The sequence below is a fragment of the Podarcis cretensis genome (genome assembly GCF_951804945.1).
Source record: "Podarcis cretensis genome assembly, chromosome: 5".
NCBI classification, from domain to species: Eukaryota; Metazoa; Chordata; class Lepidosauria; order Squamata; family Lacertidae; genus Podarcis; species Podarcis cretensis.
In genome coordinates, this window is record NC_137174.1 from 85,352,151 (window position 1) to 85,369,832 (window position 17,682).

The 17,682-nt window shown below is 42.8% G+C and overlaps 1 protein-coding gene and 1 long non-coding RNA gene across 3 annotated transcripts in view; both read right to left on the reverse strand.

Annotated features, from left to right (window-relative positions):
• LOC307217224 overlaps positions 1-17,682 on the reverse strand; it is a 294,245-nt gene that overhangs the window by 251,100 nt on the left and 25,463 nt on the right. The gene's annotated exons all lie outside the window — the stretch shown is intronic.
• Positions 1-17,682, reverse strand: part of ZBBX (zinc finger B-box domain containing) — a 51,119-nt gene that overhangs the window by 5,241 nt on the left and 28,196 nt on the right. For both annotated transcript variants that reach the window (XM_079977810.1, XM_079977811.1), the window contains exons 11-19: positions 16,849-16,997; positions 15,646-15,749; positions 14,201-14,277; positions 12,116-12,231; positions 11,262-11,512; positions 6,900-7,053; positions 4,678-4,830; positions 3,524-3,772; positions 1,664-1,793 (exon numbers count right to left, since the gene is read on the reverse strand). In XM_079977810.1, coding sequence (XP_079833936.1) covers positions 1,664-1,793; positions 3,524-3,772; positions 4,678-4,830; positions 6,900-7,053; positions 11,262-11,512; positions 12,116-12,231; positions 14,201-14,277; positions 15,646-15,749; positions 16,849-16,997 — 1,383 coding nt within the window. The remainder of the gene's footprint in view (positions 1-1,663; positions 1,794-3,523; positions 3,773-4,677; positions 4,831-6,899; positions 7,054-11,261; positions 11,513-12,115; positions 12,232-14,200; positions 14,278-15,645; positions 15,750-16,848; positions 16,998-17,682) is intronic.

Here is a 17,682-nt window from a genome sequence, read left to right on the forward strand (position 1 = left end):
CAGAAATCCAAATGCAAGCAAGTTCCCAATACAGAGATAAGATTAATTACAATGAAGCAAAACAGATATGTATGTAACCAGTGGCTTGCATCCATTTAAGTGATACCCACTGAAATTGCTGGGCTTGGTAGTCATGCCCATTGACTTCCAAAGGTCTACTGTGATTATGACTTGGTTAGATTTAACCTGTTATTGCTCTCGAATTGGCATAGAAGATCAGACCACCTACTGTTTCGGAAAGTGGAAATTATTTGTCCTGTTCCGTCCTTTCTTTTAAAGCCTTTGCCAAACATATCCGGAATCACTGTTCACAACGTCTGTTTGCGAACTACTTCAGCAGTGTTGGACACCATAAACAAAGCTTGTTTTCAGCAGATAAGAATCTGATACATTGCTTCTTTCAGAGACTTGCATAGTCTTCAATGACTTTCAGAGACTTATAAGACTTATGTTTATTTGGTTTTATATTTTCAAGAGAATCTATTAAGAGTGCATATTTTGTGACTTTCAGAGATTCATACATTTTCTGTTTATGTGATTTCATATAGTTAATATTATATAAAGAGTGTATATTGATATTGAATCATTGTATTTGGTCATCGTGTTGCTTTGGATATTACTGACTATTGTTTGCAACACAAGGGTTAAATTGTTTGGTTATTTGCCAAATATAAAACAGGAAGTAAAACACAAAATTAAAAACAAAAGCCACTTGCAAATGTTAGGGTATAGTGCAAAATAGGTGAGAACCTGCCCCCATAGACTCACAGAACTGCAGAATTGGAAGGGATCACAATGGTGATCTAATACAACACCCTGCAATGCAGGGATCTTTTGCACAACGTGGGGCTAGAACCCACAATCTAGAGATTAAGAGCCTTGTGCTCTACCAACTGAGCTATATTCAGGACCTTTTGACTTACAACCAATCCAGGGAGTGGCAATGGTTGTCAGCCTCCTCCATAGCCTCCATGTTTATAGTGACTGTGGAACTGAACATGCAGGATGTTGGGAAGGAAATCAAAATTAGCTGGCTCTGCCTATTGTTGGTGCACATCTCTGTTGGGTACACTTGATACCCAAAGCTCAACATACCACACAGTCAAAAAAAAATTTTTCCCTGTATTTCTAAAGAAAGTAATGTCTGCTGCCTGCGCCCCGTCCCCCACTAAAAGAACCATGTTGCATGTTACATGTGAAGCTTGGAGGCGATCTTACTGTTCTTATATGTCTGGGGCAAGAAAAAGCCCCATAGTGGGAGATAGCAGGCTTTGAAAAAGCAGGATGAGAAAGTGTCCTGAACAGGGTTCTCATTAGAAGGCTGTATTTTGTTAAAAAAGAACAAAAGCTGGGGAGAGCTAATGCTTTCAAATCTTGCATAATTAATCACTTCTCAGTGAAGAGATGAGCTGATAATTGAGAAACAAGCCATATTAGCAGATAATTAGGAAAAATAAATTAACCTAGATGAGAGGGTGCAGGACTCTTCTGGCAAACCATGCAGACCTCTAGCATTTGTAAGCAGAATTCTGATTTGATTTTGTCACATGAGTCGTATAAAGGAAAGTTCATTGTTACACAGAATGTGAAATGCTGGATTTTGGAGTTTGGTTTTTACATTTCGTTTATCCTCTTGTAAAAGTTAATGGCAAGATTAACCCACCTTATAGCATCACCTTTACTGAAGTCTTTTATTTCATGGCTATTAAGGAAATCGGGAAGATTCTGACATGCCTCCTTTGAATGTCTACTGAAGTCTCCAGAGCTTAAGTCACTGAATTCTTCCCAAGGATCTGAAATTTTGTAAGTATTTTCTTTTAGTAACAAGCAACAGAAATACTAAGGTGCCTGAAATTCTCACAGAGCATGAGAAAGAACAGTCAGAGGCATCAAAATGTGACATATTGTGTATTAAAACTGGGGGAGGGGGGATATACTCCAGCTCAAAATATTGCTAGAAACTCTCCAATGTATGGCAAGTCCATAGTACTATAGTTCATAATACATAGCACCTGCCTCTGTTATTATACCCTCATGAGAGCATCCCACACTGCTGATTCAGCGCTTTAGTGCTAAACTGGAAATGCTAGCAAAGGCATCGCTCCAACTGATCCTGCAATTCTCCGTCTGCACTCTGCAGCACAGATTATCAGGGGTAGGCACAGCTGCTGTGCATCTTGTGGAAACTGCATGGGGGACTGAGTGTTAGAATTCCTGCTCCATGATTGCAGTCATGGGATTTTTGTCTATCATATGACGGTGTATGTTCTGACTCCACAGAGTGGTGTGTTACTGTGTTCCATGAAGTGGGACTATTGTCCTTTGTTCTTTTTCTCTTTGCTGTCTGATGCTAGAGAGAGAGGGAGCCATGCTGCAGTGCTCCGTCTGTGTTTATATGTAAATAAAGTAGATTAGCCAAAATGCTGAGTTGCTGAGGTCTGTTACGCGTGATGCGTAAATTCTGCGGATCCCTAAGTGTGCCGATGTCTGTTGGCATCAGTCGCTGTGATGTTCGGGCTGAAGAAAGCTTTTGAAGCTCCCGAACGATCAACCAGGAGGGAGAGAATATGCCAGGTAGGCATGTGTCTCTGCCAGGGTCCTACTCGAGTGTAGGACGAGCTCCTAACACTGAGTGCATCTGAGAGTCACCCAAAATCTGAGGCAGGATGGTCATGTTTTGATTCCATTTAGACACTCAACAAGTTGTGGGCCAATGAGTTGCTCAAAACAATCCCGTCTGTGGGATTTAAATTTCGCTAGAGACTAGAATCCCTCCAATATGCTATGCCAGAGAAGGGGAACCTCAGGCCTGGGAATCAAATGTGGCCCCTGGACCTTTCTAACTGGCCCATGGGACTCTCCACAGGCCACACAACCTTCTGAGCCACACCCTCAGCAGCCCTATTCTGCACTCTCCTCGAGCACTCCTGCCAGGCTAGAAGGCGTCCTTGATTATGTTGGTTGCTTGGCTGGCTGGAGCATAGAGGGCAAAAACTGAGCCAAAACTAACAAAATTAATTTCAATAGGGACAAATGTAAGGTTCGACACTTATTCAGGAAGAACCAGCTGCACAAATATAAGATGGGAGACACCTGGATCTTGGGGTCTTAGTAGATCACAAGCGTCCAACAGCGTGATGCAGCAGCAAAATTGCTAATACTATTCTAGGCTGCATCAACAGAAGTACAGTGTCCACATCAGGGGTAGTTAATAGTACTGCTCTCTTCTGCCTTCATCCAAGATGATCAAGGGTTTGGAAACCAAACATTATGAGGAACAGTTGAGGGAGTTGGGTATGTTTAGTTTGTGCCTACCCGACTTCACCCAATGTTTGCCTAGGGATCAGGGAATCAGAGAAGTGTTGTTGCTTATGTCCCAATATTGTGGACTTCCTTCTTTATAATCCAGAGAATATGGGAAAATGAAAAACATCCAGCTGAGCATAAACGCAGACTATACAGATAATCAAGCTACCAAAAATACATCTTTCAGAATTGGAGTTTAATGATATTGCATAATTACCCGCATTACTTTGCCATTCGTCTTCTAAATCTGCTAAGGCTTGTTGATCAGTACTGTATTCCAAGAAAGGATCATCATGTTCGGTGACATCAATGCCTTCAATTTCTGAAATTTCAGAAGCTGCTCGGGATAAAGGCCAGGTAGCTGAGCTTTCAGACCCTGTCTGAAGAACTGAAGAAGGGCGAAGTGTGGGTGTGATGGTTCTGCAAAAAGGAATATTTGCAGAAAGGGGCCTTGCAGAAGCATTTTCTGAAAATGTGAGAATGATTTGCTGTTAAAGACCTACTACAAAAATTTCCTTTTCTAAAAATATGCATAGAAAGTCCTTCCCTATTCTAGAAAACATTAAGCATGGGTCCAAAGGGTGTTTACAAACACACTAAGCAGCACCGCATCCCCAAACCTAGAAACCACCTCAATCTGGACAGGAATCAGGCTGAAGTAATATCTAATATCCAATTATATAATAATATAATATCCAATTATATCTAACTTTTTTTAACATGAAACCCCAAAAAATGAAAGCATGAAAACTCATCATGCTTGCACATACAGTCATGAAGTAACAGGGGCAGGAGGAAAATGAAAAGTATGTTGTTCTGCGATATGTTAAAATAGGAGTTTTCAATCAAAGTAGTATTGTTTTATGCGTATCTGCAGACTTTGTTGTTCCCCACCCCCCATCCTCGCATGTGTAGATGGTACTCTTTTTGACCCACTAATACCAAATTCATGCTCCACACTTGGGGAAGGAGTTTACTATTAGTAAATATGACATTATCAATACTTGAACTCTTGCAACCCATATTTGATTTTTTTAAATTAAAAAATATATCAAAATCCCCTTTCTTTGTTCAAGAAAATCTAGATACTTAACTCAGGAGTTATATATTCAAGCACTTAAGCCTCCCCCACCCCCAATTCATCATTATAGTTACACACACACACACACACACAAACACACAGAGCTCTCCTCCTACTCCCTTCAGTTCTTGTTCTGTGAGCTGGAAGGTGAATTTCTGAAGTAAGGAGCCTCTAGTCCTCATGGAGGCGCTCTGCACATTCTGGAACCCGGGAAAATCAGGAATAGCAACAGTGGATGTACTTCGTCCCGGTTTCACAGTGCAAGCATGCGTTTTAAGTAGGGCTCTTACCAATGGACAACTTCGACCGATGAGCTCTTGGACCTGGGCTTTGCCTTCCCAGTCTACTTGATGGTCTGCCAAGCTCTCTTTCCAAGACATCTTGCACTACAGACTCATCAGCACATTCACTTAAGCTGAACTGCCTCATCCACTGCTGAGACCCTGGAGTTGAAAAAGGTAGATGTTTAATTCCCATAATCAGAATTTTCTTCTTAAAGCATTATTTGGTTGGACAGATTACACCTGCTTTTAAACGCATCCGCCAGCGGCGGAGGAACCCTCTCAGGCACCCGGGGCGGGACGAACCGCCCGGTGGCACATGCGCGGCATCCCATACGGTCGCCGTGCAAGAGGCAACCCGTACAGACGCCCATACGGACGGTGCGAGAGAGCTGCAGCCCATACGGACACTGCACGAGCTGTGCCCATACTGATTGTGCGTGCTCTTGGTTGCTCTACAGCTGGGGGGAGGCAGGGGCCATCTTGTCAACCCCCCCCCCCAGAGTGGCACCCGGGGCGGCCAGCCTCCTCCACCCCCCACTTCGTGCGCCCCTGGCATCCACACAGATTATTTACATGCACTGGGTCCTCATTCCATTCCCAGGAATTGCAGGTCATACTTTACAGGAGTTCTGCCTCTTCTTTCCCTGGTCCCATGCCTTTAACAATAAACTGGCACACAGAAATGAAACAGATGATGTTTCCCCAACTATTTGCTTCCATGCACAGCTAAGGCTTCACCTTCTACAATTCTGTGTGCCAAGTTGCTCTTTGAGGTCTAATTCCAGTAAATGGGACTTACACAGCACAAAGACAACAGATGGAATGAGGGGTGGGGAAGAGAAAAAAAATGCAAGCTTCGATTGGTTTAATTGCCACCATCAGTCCACTAGATTGTTAGCTGATTAATTGATGGCACCAGCGTCAATGAACAAGGGTGACTTTCATTCCACAAACTGTTAATTTTTAGAGGCTCTCCTGTTTTATGTAATAAAGAACGAAGAGGGGGCCTTTACCGCTGCATATGGACTTACAGTTTATTAAATTATCTCTGTTTCTTAAACATGTCAACAAGCACCTATACTGAGATTTTTCAAATATGCACATTTAATTATTTGTTAATTAAGATTAGTCTGTTAAAAGGCAGGTGATCAGATCAAATAAAAAACATTTGATTGGATGAAGGTCTTTCAGATATTTTATTTATTTTATTTGCTTAATAAAATTTATATGTTATCTGGTTGTAAAAAATAAAAATCACTAAGCGGTTTTCAAAAATATAAAATGAAACACTGAAATTATCAATACAAAAAGTTAAAATTAGGTATTTTGAAATATTTGAAAGATGATTAGAATAAACAGTAGCTAAAAAGAAATAAAACACATATAATTTCTCCACATCTAGACAGGTTTGCCTAAACAAAAACATTTTAAGGTACAATAGGGCATGGTCATTAGCAGTTTGACAGAACAAGATGAGCGTTTTGTATTGTGCCCGGAGGATTAGAATGGAAACTCTGGGGCACTGGGTATAACACTGTCCTGCCATCAAACAGTGTCTCCAGCTGAAACCTATGAACAGTCTTTAAATAAACAGGCACAGTTGGTGGGAATTGTCCCTGGCCATAGCTGAACCCTTCAGTGCACGATCCCTCCAAGGCTGCAAGCCAGAGTGATCTGAGAAGGCTGGATCCTAACTTTTACTTCAAAAGAGTACGAGAGCAAAATACAAACACATTCGAAGAAGAGTGAAAGTAAGTCGCTTGCTAATTTTCATTTAACAATTAGCTTGTGTACTCAAGCAACTGATTTATGACTGCTAATGGCTCCTTAATAATTTCCCAAAGAGCTTAATGCACAGTTATTAAGGGAAAACAGGCCTCATCAAAGCTTTGCTTCAGAGAGGAAAATCAAGACATTTCCAGGTGACTTACATAATTGCGTTCCCCACTACAAGTATGATAAACGCGGCTTTACAACTTAAAGCATGAAAGAATGACATGCTTTTGTCTCGTCGGTTTTGCTGCTACAATCTTTTTCCTTGCGCCTTCTCAGTATGGCAGTTACACCAGCTTATGCCAAATGCACTTATACATGATGTCCTAGACCTGGCATATCCAGATAAGGATGCTTTGTATACTTAAATATGCAACTGAGGCTACCATGCCCTAAAGCCAAAGTGCTCAGTAAGCAACACGCATGGAAACAGGTGTTTGATTCTGCATTACTACCTGAAAATGAAATGCCACGGCTTGGTGATTGCCTGCCTGCACGTGGCGAGGGAAACGATTCCATCATAACTTGCTCACAGCTTGTAAAGAATTCCTCAAGCCCTCGATATGGGGCACAGCTAGGTTTCTCCTTCTGGGCTATTTCCTGTAACAACTGGGGGGAAAAGATTGGGAAGACAACGCTGTTTTGAAGCCACTTGACATAAGCTTTCCCAGCAACACTGCATTTTAAAAATTTGAAATCTTCTATGTCCTGGTGAAGAAAGAATGGTTAAACCAGTTACAGATAGGTAGCCGTGTTGGTCTGCCATAGTCAAAACAAAAAATTCCTTCCAGTAGCACCTTAAAGACCAACTAAGTTAGTTCTAGGTATGAGCTTTCATGTGCATGCACACTTCTGAAGAAGTATCTGAAGAAGTGTGCATGCACACGAAAGCTCATACCTAGACCTAACTTAGTTGGTCTTTAAGGTGCTACTGGAAGGAATTTTTTGTTTTGGTTAAACCAGGTTAGTACTAACCATGGTGCGCTGTGTTGGTACTAACCCAGGTGTACCTTTCTCACCTAAATTAACTTGCGTCTAAGTGGGGCTGTACATGAAAACACCAACATGGCCTGACTGTCAATTTGCAAGCAAGAGCAATTGGGAGAGGCTGAAAAGCTGCCTTAACCATGGTTTGCTTGACACAGATGGAACAGTGACAATGTAATCCTATGTGTATCTGCTTGGAAGGCCCCTGAGTTCAGTGGGACTTGCTCCCAACAAACGCCGTTTACCTTCCTGCCGGAGCAGTACCTCTTTATCTACTTGCACTTTGATGTGCTTTCGAACTGCTAGGTTGGCAGGAGCAGGGACCAAACAACGGGAGCTCACCCCGTCGCAGGGATTCGAACTGCCGACCTTCTGATCAGCAAGTCCTAGGCTCTGTGGTTTAACCCACAGCTCCATATGGTGTACAGCTTTACCCTTAAAACTATTCTTTAAATATCATACGGATATTAAAAAGCTAAAGTTATCCACATGTATTATCTTGTCTTTCTTCAAAAAGCTAGGAATTTTGGCAATGTTGAAATTCACTTAGTTACACAGGGTTGAAATTATGCATAAAAATGAAACTCAGACTTTTAAAAGGTCACAAAAACTGCATTGCTGTGGTTGCATTAAATACATCTTACAAGGCAAGCACAAAAAATCCTCTATTATATATTGTGTCACCGAGACTTTAGATTCTGTGGGCCTCCAGATTTTGTTGCCACTACAACTCATAGCATCCCATACCATTGGCCATGCTGGCTGGGGTTGATCGGAATGCAGGCTCAAAGTTTCCCAAATGTCTGCTTTAAGAATATTCTGAAATTCCTGCCAAGGTTAGAGTCCAGCAAGCTACTGATCTGTTTTCCTCCAATTTGAGTCCCTAATAGTATTCCTAGCCCCTCCAGAGCTAATGAATGAGAGCAAATTCTGAGCCACTGCTTCTTATTTCTCTTCCCTTTTTGTATTTTTAAAATAAAAATAAAAATTGTGGTTGTCAACATAACAGCAAAAATCAAGATCCAAATCAACAGTGCACACACAAAATGCAATTCCATAAAAGACTATATGCCGTATTTAGGGAAAGCAACCATCTTATCAAATAAATAATTGTCCTTTAATCAATCTTCAACTTATATGACCAAAAACACACTTTAACAACTCGAGAGAGAGAAAACCACCCAAAAAAACCACAGCTCATTTTAGAAAGATATCCTCTAAATCTACCACACTGGAATATTTTTCCCCTCTAATTTTTAATGAACAAATCTAGTCCTTGTCCTTGCTTACTCCTTAAATAATAAATCACTTTCAGTGACTTAGGCAGTGGAAAGTCTGACCTACTGATGCGGCTTCTGCTTTCTGCGGGGGCGGGGGGCAGATGTTTATAAACAACTTGGCCAATATTGTTCCTAGATGCTGTTTGAAACACAGAGCAATATGAACCCCTCTAGGAAGGCATCAAAGTCTAAGAAAGCCAAATCAAGCAAAAGTAATGGAAGGTAAAAGATAAAGGACCCCTGACAGTTAAGTCCAGTCGCAGATGACTCTGGGGTTGCGGCACTCATCTCGCTTTACAGGCCAAGGGAGCCGGCATTTGTCTGCAGACAGTTTTTCCGGGACATGTGGCCAGCATGACTAAGCCGCTTCTGGCGCAACCGAACACCGAAACGCTGCAGCGCACGGAAACGCTGTTTACCTTCCCACCGGAGTGGTACCTATTTATCTACTTGCTCTTTTTTGGGGCGTGCTTTCGCACTGCTAGGTTGGCAGGAGCTGGGACCGAGCAACGGGGGCTCACCCCGTCGTGGGGATTCGAACCGCCGACCTTCTGATCTGCAAGCCCAAGAGGCTCAGTGGTTTTATACCACAGCGCCACCCGCATCCCCAAAGGAAGGTAGTAGCATGTAATAAAGAACTATTCTATCACCCCCTCCTAGCATGATGACAATGAAACTTTCTCTGCACTTTTTCTGCACTGTGGCCCTGTTGAGCTGCTGACCATTGGCTTGTAACATAGAATGGATTAAAGGGTGGACACACCCTTCAGAAATGTTTTACACTTATATAACTTTTTAAAGATGACCCCTTTAGCAGAATCCTAATTTCCTGCTTGATTCTGTTCATAGAGTTTTGCTGGAAAGCAAAAAATGCAGGCACAAAAAAATTATATAGGCAGCAACCATTTTAGGCGCACCCAACTGAAGGACAATTGTCGATGTGCAGGTCCTTTGGGACCCAGAAGAAAGCAGAATGGGGGCAAAACAGGAGCAGGGTGGGGGGGGATGGAGCACACTGATACGTCCTACATCCACGTGCACGGGGGGGGGGGCTGGGAACAGAACCTCCGCAAGCAATGCTCTCCGCCTGTGTATTCTTTAGTTCTACAATTTATGTACCACTTAATCACAATTGCCTCTAAACTAAAAAAGAAAAGAAAATCCTCCAATTTCAGGCACTCTCAAGACCCTTCCCCAAAGTCAATTGTGTGGATGTATGGGAGAATAAAATAGTAAGGAAGAGGAGGAGAAAATCATATTCCCAATGTCCCACCAGGCAGGAGTTACGTGAGGACTCTTTGTTCCTAGAATCGGAGAAAAATGGGGGTGGGGGGCTCCCTTGAGATATTTTTGGAGGGTGGGTAGGATTCCCCCCCCCCCGGGGATTTCCTCTTGGATTCTGTTCAGGGAACCACCTATGGATGCCGGATAATCCATTGAAATGAATCTTTTCCATTTGTTGGATCCTTTCGTGGAATTATTCTATGAATGGGAAATATTGCCACCGAAGAGTCCTAAATGAAGCAGGGTGAGGGAGAGGAAATCCTAGCAGTCAACCAGGAGGTAGAGCCAACCTATGCTTTTACCTCCATATTCTTGCTTGGGTAAAGGTAAAGGTAAAGGTAAAGGGACCCCTGACCATTAGGTCCAGTCATGGCCGACTCTGGGGTTGCGGCGCTCATCTCGCTTTATTGGCCGAGGGTACAGTTTCCAGGTCATGTGGCCAGCATGACTGAGCCGCTTCTGGCGAACCAGAGCAGCACACAGAAACACCATTTACCTTCCCACCAGAGCGGTACCTATTTATCTACTTGCACTTTGCCGTGCTTTTGAACTGCTAGGTTGGCAGGAGCAGGGACCGAGCAACGGGAGCTCACCCTGTTGCGGGGATTCAAACCACTGACCTTCTGATCGGCAAGTCCTAGGCTCTGTGGTTTAACCCACAGCGCCACCCGCATCCCTATTTGCTGCATTTATACCCCACCTTTTTTCTTCTTCAAGGAGCTCAAGGTGGCATACTTGTTTCTCCCTCTTCTTATTTAATCCCCACAACAACCCTATGAGGTAGGCTAGTCTGAGAGGCGGAACTAGTCCAAGGTCACCCAAAGAACTTCATGGTTTATACTAAGACCGGCAGAAACCCTTCAGGATTTCTCTCCTAGCCCTACCCAGAGACACCAGGGATTGGACCCAGAACCTTCTGCATGCAGAGCAGATGCTCTCTCACTGAGCCAGAGCCCTTTCCTCTGAGGACTTGGGAATAAGAAAACTTCTTTCCTTCTGCATCCTGTGCTGTCCCCTTTCCCCACACCTGCTCTTCTCTTCTCTCCAGACAAATGAAACAATGCAGTGGTTCAACTGGCACAAAAATGGCCCCATTCACAAGATGAAATGAAAAAAAGTGCAGTGTGCCATACAAGACAGAAATTTATTCCTGCTGTTATTCTACTAATAGTTCAACAAATAATGAGGAAATGGCACCCGCCCCCTCTCCCAAAAAAACAAAAGTGGTGTTTAATTCCTTTTATTTATTTATTTATTTATTTTTACCACTGAAGACTTGGCAGTGAGCGGCGATGCTTCGTGTGACTCTGCGGACAACACTGCCCAAGGTTCCCTCGGAGCCGATTTGGGCGGTCTAGAAGCCTGCTCCGATTTCTTGCGAGTGCTAATCTTCCTTGTCTTCGAATGTTTCTCTTTTGCTACAGCTCCTTTAAAAGGGGTGCAAGGAACCGTTTCCTCTGCACCGGAACAGCCCCAAGCGCCATCTGCTTTTCCTGACTCTGCAAAAGGTGCTCTTGCTAAAGAATTGAAGCAAAAGAGAGAGAAAAAGAAACCGTGTCAGTACAAATCCCTGCATGTAGTTTCTCAAATGATTGCCTTAAAATAGGCCATTAACACACAAGTTACATCAACTCGCATGTAAAACCAGGGACCTGCACTCAGGGGCTGAACATCCAGACAGAAGCTAGGAACAAAATAGGTTCAGTCCACAAAAGAACCACCTATGTAAGTTTGAAAGCAGGCAGATAGCTATATTTTATTATTTCCTTCTTGCCACATTTCACCTTAAGCTGTTTCCCTTAAACAAATCTTTACTCGGTGGTACATACTCCAGGAATGATGCTTAAGGGTCAAAGGCTCATCCAGCATTTCTGAATGCTGGGAGATTGAGGCCTCCTGCCTGACTGCATAGTCAACAGAAACAGTTAGTTATGTATAGAGGTTAAAAGGTACGCATTATTGGTTTTTAGGAAGGTGTGCACCCTTGGGAATAAGCACAGAAGTTGTCACTTATCCACGGGTTAAGTCATCTGTGCAAACACAAACCACCTACTCTGGGGGAGAAAACTATGTCAATACAAATCCTCTTTTACCAGTAGAAGTGACTACCATAAGCTCACCTTGAGGTGTTTCTTTCTGTTTATTATGAAGCACATTTACACACTGTTCTTTCTGAGCTGCAGGTGAAAGTGATGAAACATCAGGTTCAGTTTTCTGATTTTCTGACATGGGACCACTTAAGGTACAAGACAAAAATTGGAACAGAACATGACCAGATTGCCACATTAAAGAAACTTCCTACAGGTCTATTGGAGATTATTATTATTATTATTATTATTATTATTATTTATTATTTATACCCCGCCCATCTAGCTGGGTTTCCCCAGCCACTCTGGGCGGCTTCCAACTGAATATTAAAAACAATACAGCATTAGACATTAAAAAGTTCCCTAAAGAGGGCTGCCTTCAGTTGTCTTTTAAAAGTTGTTTATTGCCTTCACATCTGCTGGGAGGGCGTTCCACAGGGCAGGCACCACTACCGAGAAGGCCTTCTGCCTGCTTCCCTGTAACCTCACTTCTTGCAGTGAGGGAACCACCAGAAGGCGTTCAGAGCTGGACTTCAGTGTCTGGCTGAATGACAGGGGTGGAGATGCTCCTTCGGGTATATTGGGCTGAGGCTGTTTAGCGCTTTAAAGGTCAGCACTAACACTTTGAATTGTGCTCGGAAACGTACTGGGAGCCAGTGTAGGTCTTTCAGGACCGGGGTTATATGGTCTCAGCAACCACTCCCAGTCACCAGTCCAGCTGCCGCATTCAGACCATGTGATAATTTTACACTGAAGCCATTTGATACTGATTTGGTGTGGTGATTATGATTTTTATCTGGGACAATTACTTTTGCATTTACATTCCACACAGAAAATTTCATTAATTGCACTGCTTCTTCTTTTTTAAGCTGTAATTTAAGTACAAAAATATGTGCTACATGTTTCAGGAAACAAAGGGGGAAAATGAGGCTAAATTAAAGATTCTAAAATATGAATTTCAGGAGACTGAGCAGCGGATGAGATCCTTCAGTTGAAGTAGACTCTGAAGAGATGAACAAGCCTCTGCACACATTGCTCACATGAAGGGGATGAGGCAATGGGGCTTTTACAACTTAAAATCAGAAGCCAGATAACTCCACTGTTGAAGGCAGTATGCTTCCATGCACCAGCTAATGGGAATCACAAGTGGGAAGAGTGCTGTCATGTGCATGTTCTGCCTTTGGGGTTCCACAGGCATCTGGCTGGTCACTTTGAGAAATATATGCTGGACCTTGAGCCTCATCCAGCATGGTTCTCCTTATGCTCGTAATAGGTCTATGTTGGGAAGATCCTTCATGCATTATTAAGGTAAAGGGGCATCTATAAACTGAAAAGCCAACAGTATTGCACTCCAGGCCCTGCCTCCGGTGTAATGTGGCTTCCCTTTCCACACCTCTGACACCTGCAAAATGCATAGGTAAAGATAAAGGTACCCCTGACCGTTAGGTCCAGTCACGGACGACTCTGGGGTTGCGGTGCTCATCTCGCTCTATAGGCCGAGGGAGCCGGTGTTTGTCCACAGACAGCTTCCAGGTCATGTGGCCAGCATGACTAAGCCGCTTCTGGCAAACCAGAGCAGCACACGGAAACGCCGTTTACCTTCCCGCCGGAGCGGTACCTATTTATCTACTTGCACTTGACGTGCTTTTGAACTGCTAGGTTGGCAGGAGCTGGGACAGAGTTCATCCCGTCACGGGGATTTGAACCGCTGAGCTTCTGATCAGCCAGCCCTAGGCTCTATGGATAGGCACCTGCAAAATGGAAGCCTGCATGACTAGCCTTATATGCCAACAGATTTTCAATGGATCCAGAAGTTTACACCTACAGGCTTCTGTTTTGTGGGTGTTTACACTCAATGTGTGGACATCAGGGGTGGGGCTTGGGGAATCAGGTGACCTGGAAGCAGGGCCAGCAGTGCGATGCTGCTACCCCTTTTCAATGCTTGGAGCTCCCTTGCCTTGGAATATCGCATGAAATGGACTACTTTCTTCTCTAATATATGCCTGTTCAGGTTCTGGTTTGAATAAAAAATTCCCAGGGACAACTGCGGGATGCAAATCAAAATGTGTCAGCACAAATGTGTGTAACCATGTTCCATAATTAGGCTGTAATTGTTACCTGTAATCAATCAAATCATCAGATCCAGCTTCTGACACCACGAAATTGGCAGGTTCTTCTGGCTCCTCTTTGCAAGCCTTATCAGAAAGAAAACTTATTCATTCATTCATTCATTCATTCATTCATTCAAAAGAAAATCTCAGTCCACTCCATCCTAAGCCCAGTCATGTTCGCAATACTGTAACCTAAAATCTAAACAATTACATGGTACCGTAGACAATACACAACAAACCCTTGGTTGTCTGAGGACTGGGCCTGTTTTTAACAGATAATTTTAATATTTTATATTTTTGTAGACCGCTTAAAACAGTTTTTCTTACCACCAAGCAGCATATAAAATTTGTTAAACCAACAAACAAGGCTTCCTGTTGCACCAGACAAGTTTCATTCCCATCCCACTTTGCCGCCCAATATGGATAGATAACAAAAAGGAGAGAAGCCACTGTTTGGGAGCTAATGACTCTCAACAATTGCTCTTAATAATAAGCCTGTGTAGAAAATAGTTTTAATACAGTGCATTCATTTTACGCTTGTTGACTGGGCAAATCCATTTCATCGAAGCAGAAGCCACAAGAATTGTTATAAAAATCAATGACCTGTTTGGTCCAGCATAGTCAGCTGTGCCTTCACAGCATAAGTAGGTAGGGTATAAATAGAGCTCATTCTGCACATTCCTTCTAATATGACAGAGGCTATAATTCAGGGGGTCCCCTGGACCTATATACCCATCCTCTTAATCCAAGCCACAAGGGCTGAGTTTGCTTTTTCGCTGACATAACCAAGGTACTCTCTGTAACTTAAAAAGAGCACACTCTTGGTGCACATTATTTAGCATATTCCAGGGTCCCAAAAATAAGTGCAAGGTAAGCCCTGACTCAAAATGTAGCAAAAAATATTGGCTAAATTTATGCCATCAGATGATGCCAGGGAATCCATGAAAATGTTCCGCTGCCTTGGCTGCATTCATTAAAGGAATGGATACGTAAAGTTAACACATAAACAACACAGAAACATTTGGGCTTGTAATGCAATCCAGCTCTAACTGCCCTGAATATTTGTTAGAAAGATGGGCCATTAATGCTGTATATTATGCATTTTGCAACCACTTCTCAAACTCCTGTCCATATTTCTTCCTCCTGACAATCCTGTAATGCAACGGATCCCATATTTATTTGTTTTCTGCTTTAACTGCTGTTAATGTTACCAGTGTTCAGCTCTGCTTAGATTATTTGTGTTCTTCTCACCTCGCTTCGTGCTACTGCGGTCAACCGTGGGTTTGTTAAAACAAGCCTGTCAAGTTAACTGTCACGGGAATGCAGACAAAGGAAATTTTATGTGGTAGGCGATCCCATTTGTACACATTTATGCTACTGTATATTTTGTGGAGTCTACTAAGTGCAGCAAATGAAACTGAACTTGAACTAGCCAGGCAATATAACACTTACGTCTTCAAGGACCCTGATTTCCAGAGAGGGCTCAACGTTTGCAAGAAGTGCCTCGGGCTCTTCTCCTTTGGAAACATCTGCCCAGTACTTTTTCATTTCTTTAGCTGGAATTAAAAATTAAAACTCTGCCAGTGTTTGTATTTTAGATTTGTACTAAATAATTGTTCTTACGCAGCTGTGAAATTGCAGTGCCAGCCATTCCAGTCTGTTGAGGAAGCGCTAATGGCAAGGTATTCTCTTGCCTCTTGTTCTAGGTGTGAATAATTGAAAGCATTAGCGTAGTACGCTTTGTTCTAAGCAGGAACATCCCTATCTGTAGTAACAATGTGTGATAACAGCTCAGTGAAGGGGGGGGGAGAAATGCTGAAAACATGGAGAATCAAAAGGATACGATGATGGCTCAACAGCAGTATAATTTCACAAGAAAAGTAAGTGCGGTGGGCAGAGCGATGGATGGAGCCAGAGACGAAAAAAACCCCATTATGGATTAACTAATCTGGATAACGTTGGTAACAAGGGATTGTCTGGAGAAAGGAAAGATTTTAAGGACTCGCCTAGACAACGTATTTCTAGTTTCATTTCTGATATTACAGTTTAATATGTAACCACTGACACATGAAGTTTTAGAGAGAAAAGTCAAGAGTCTTTCTCAAGAACAATCACCTAAGCACCCCTAAATTCACTGGTTCTAAGGACACCCATATTCACTTGTCTCCTACCAGATTTTATCAGCCAGGTGGAGTTGGCAAACAAAAAAAAGGAAGTGTTAAAGCACCCTGTATCTACAGACTTTGCAGACTGGAGGCATTAAGATCTCACAAACTGAAGAAGAATACATTTGCAATAGCTGGCTTTTGTCAAGCCCAACCTTCTCAATTCCTGCATCGCTCAGGACTGGGCGACACAACCATTTTCACATGGAGAGAGTGGGTTAATGTACTTCAAATATTATCCTCTCTGGGCAAGGAATGAAATGGCTGTGCAATTGCTTCAGCTCACACTCCCAACTTTCCATACCACCATTTGCGTGTTGGTGCAACTGCATCTTAATTTAACTTTGTAAATTGTCAAATCGCTTTTTTGGAATTCAGTATGTCCCAATTGCAATTATTCCATAAACCTGATTAGCTACTCAGATTCTTGATATAGCTTGCCACTAGGAGCATAAAGGTACACTATAACGGATTGAGAAGCCCAGCAAACCTTCAAAACGAGCAACTGCTATATCATCATCATCTTCATCATCATCCTCCTCTCCTCCAACCCAAGTGTTATCAGGTTCATTTATCTGTGGCTTTTCAAGTTTCAGTTCCTCTGTTATAATACTATCTGGCAACTTATCAACTGGAGTTCTATAAAAACAAAAAGGAGGGAAATGCTTTAAAACTGCAAGCCGATTATCACACTGTTACTCTTTTTGGTATGCACAGAGAATGTGAGAAAACTGATCCTGACTACCCACAATGGTTATCTACTTCCAGACTGGGTCCTTTGCTGAGTCTCAGTCACAACACAAAGGCAAACCATGGTGCAGCACAACATGCAGGATCCCAGAGAGACCAAAGATGCTTTGCTCTTCCTCTGGTCCTGCTACTGTGAGTTAAACAATGGTTTGGTTCTTAGCATGTCGTCAGAACCCAGGCTTCATGGGTTATCTCCTTTGGACAAATCACAAGATGAAAACCAAGAACAAACCTTGGTTTCAGCTCCCAATTTGTCAGGTGTGCGACAAATAACATGCCTGGGTAAGGATGACACGCTAAGCCAAACCATGGTTTAGCCCTGGGTAGTGCAGCAGCAGCAGCAGGATCAGAGGAGGTGCAAAGGGGATGTGATTTCCTCTTGAGGGAACCACACATTTCTGCTTGTAGAAAGCCATGGTTTGGCTTAGTGCTACGTGCAAAGTGGGCCAGCATCTACTGAGATACTCAAGTTCAATTAAAAAAATTGCAACCCTCCACAACACTTTCACTTTCAACGCTTTCAGAATTATTGGTAACATTATACCCTAAGTTACCTTGACATCTATAAAGTCAT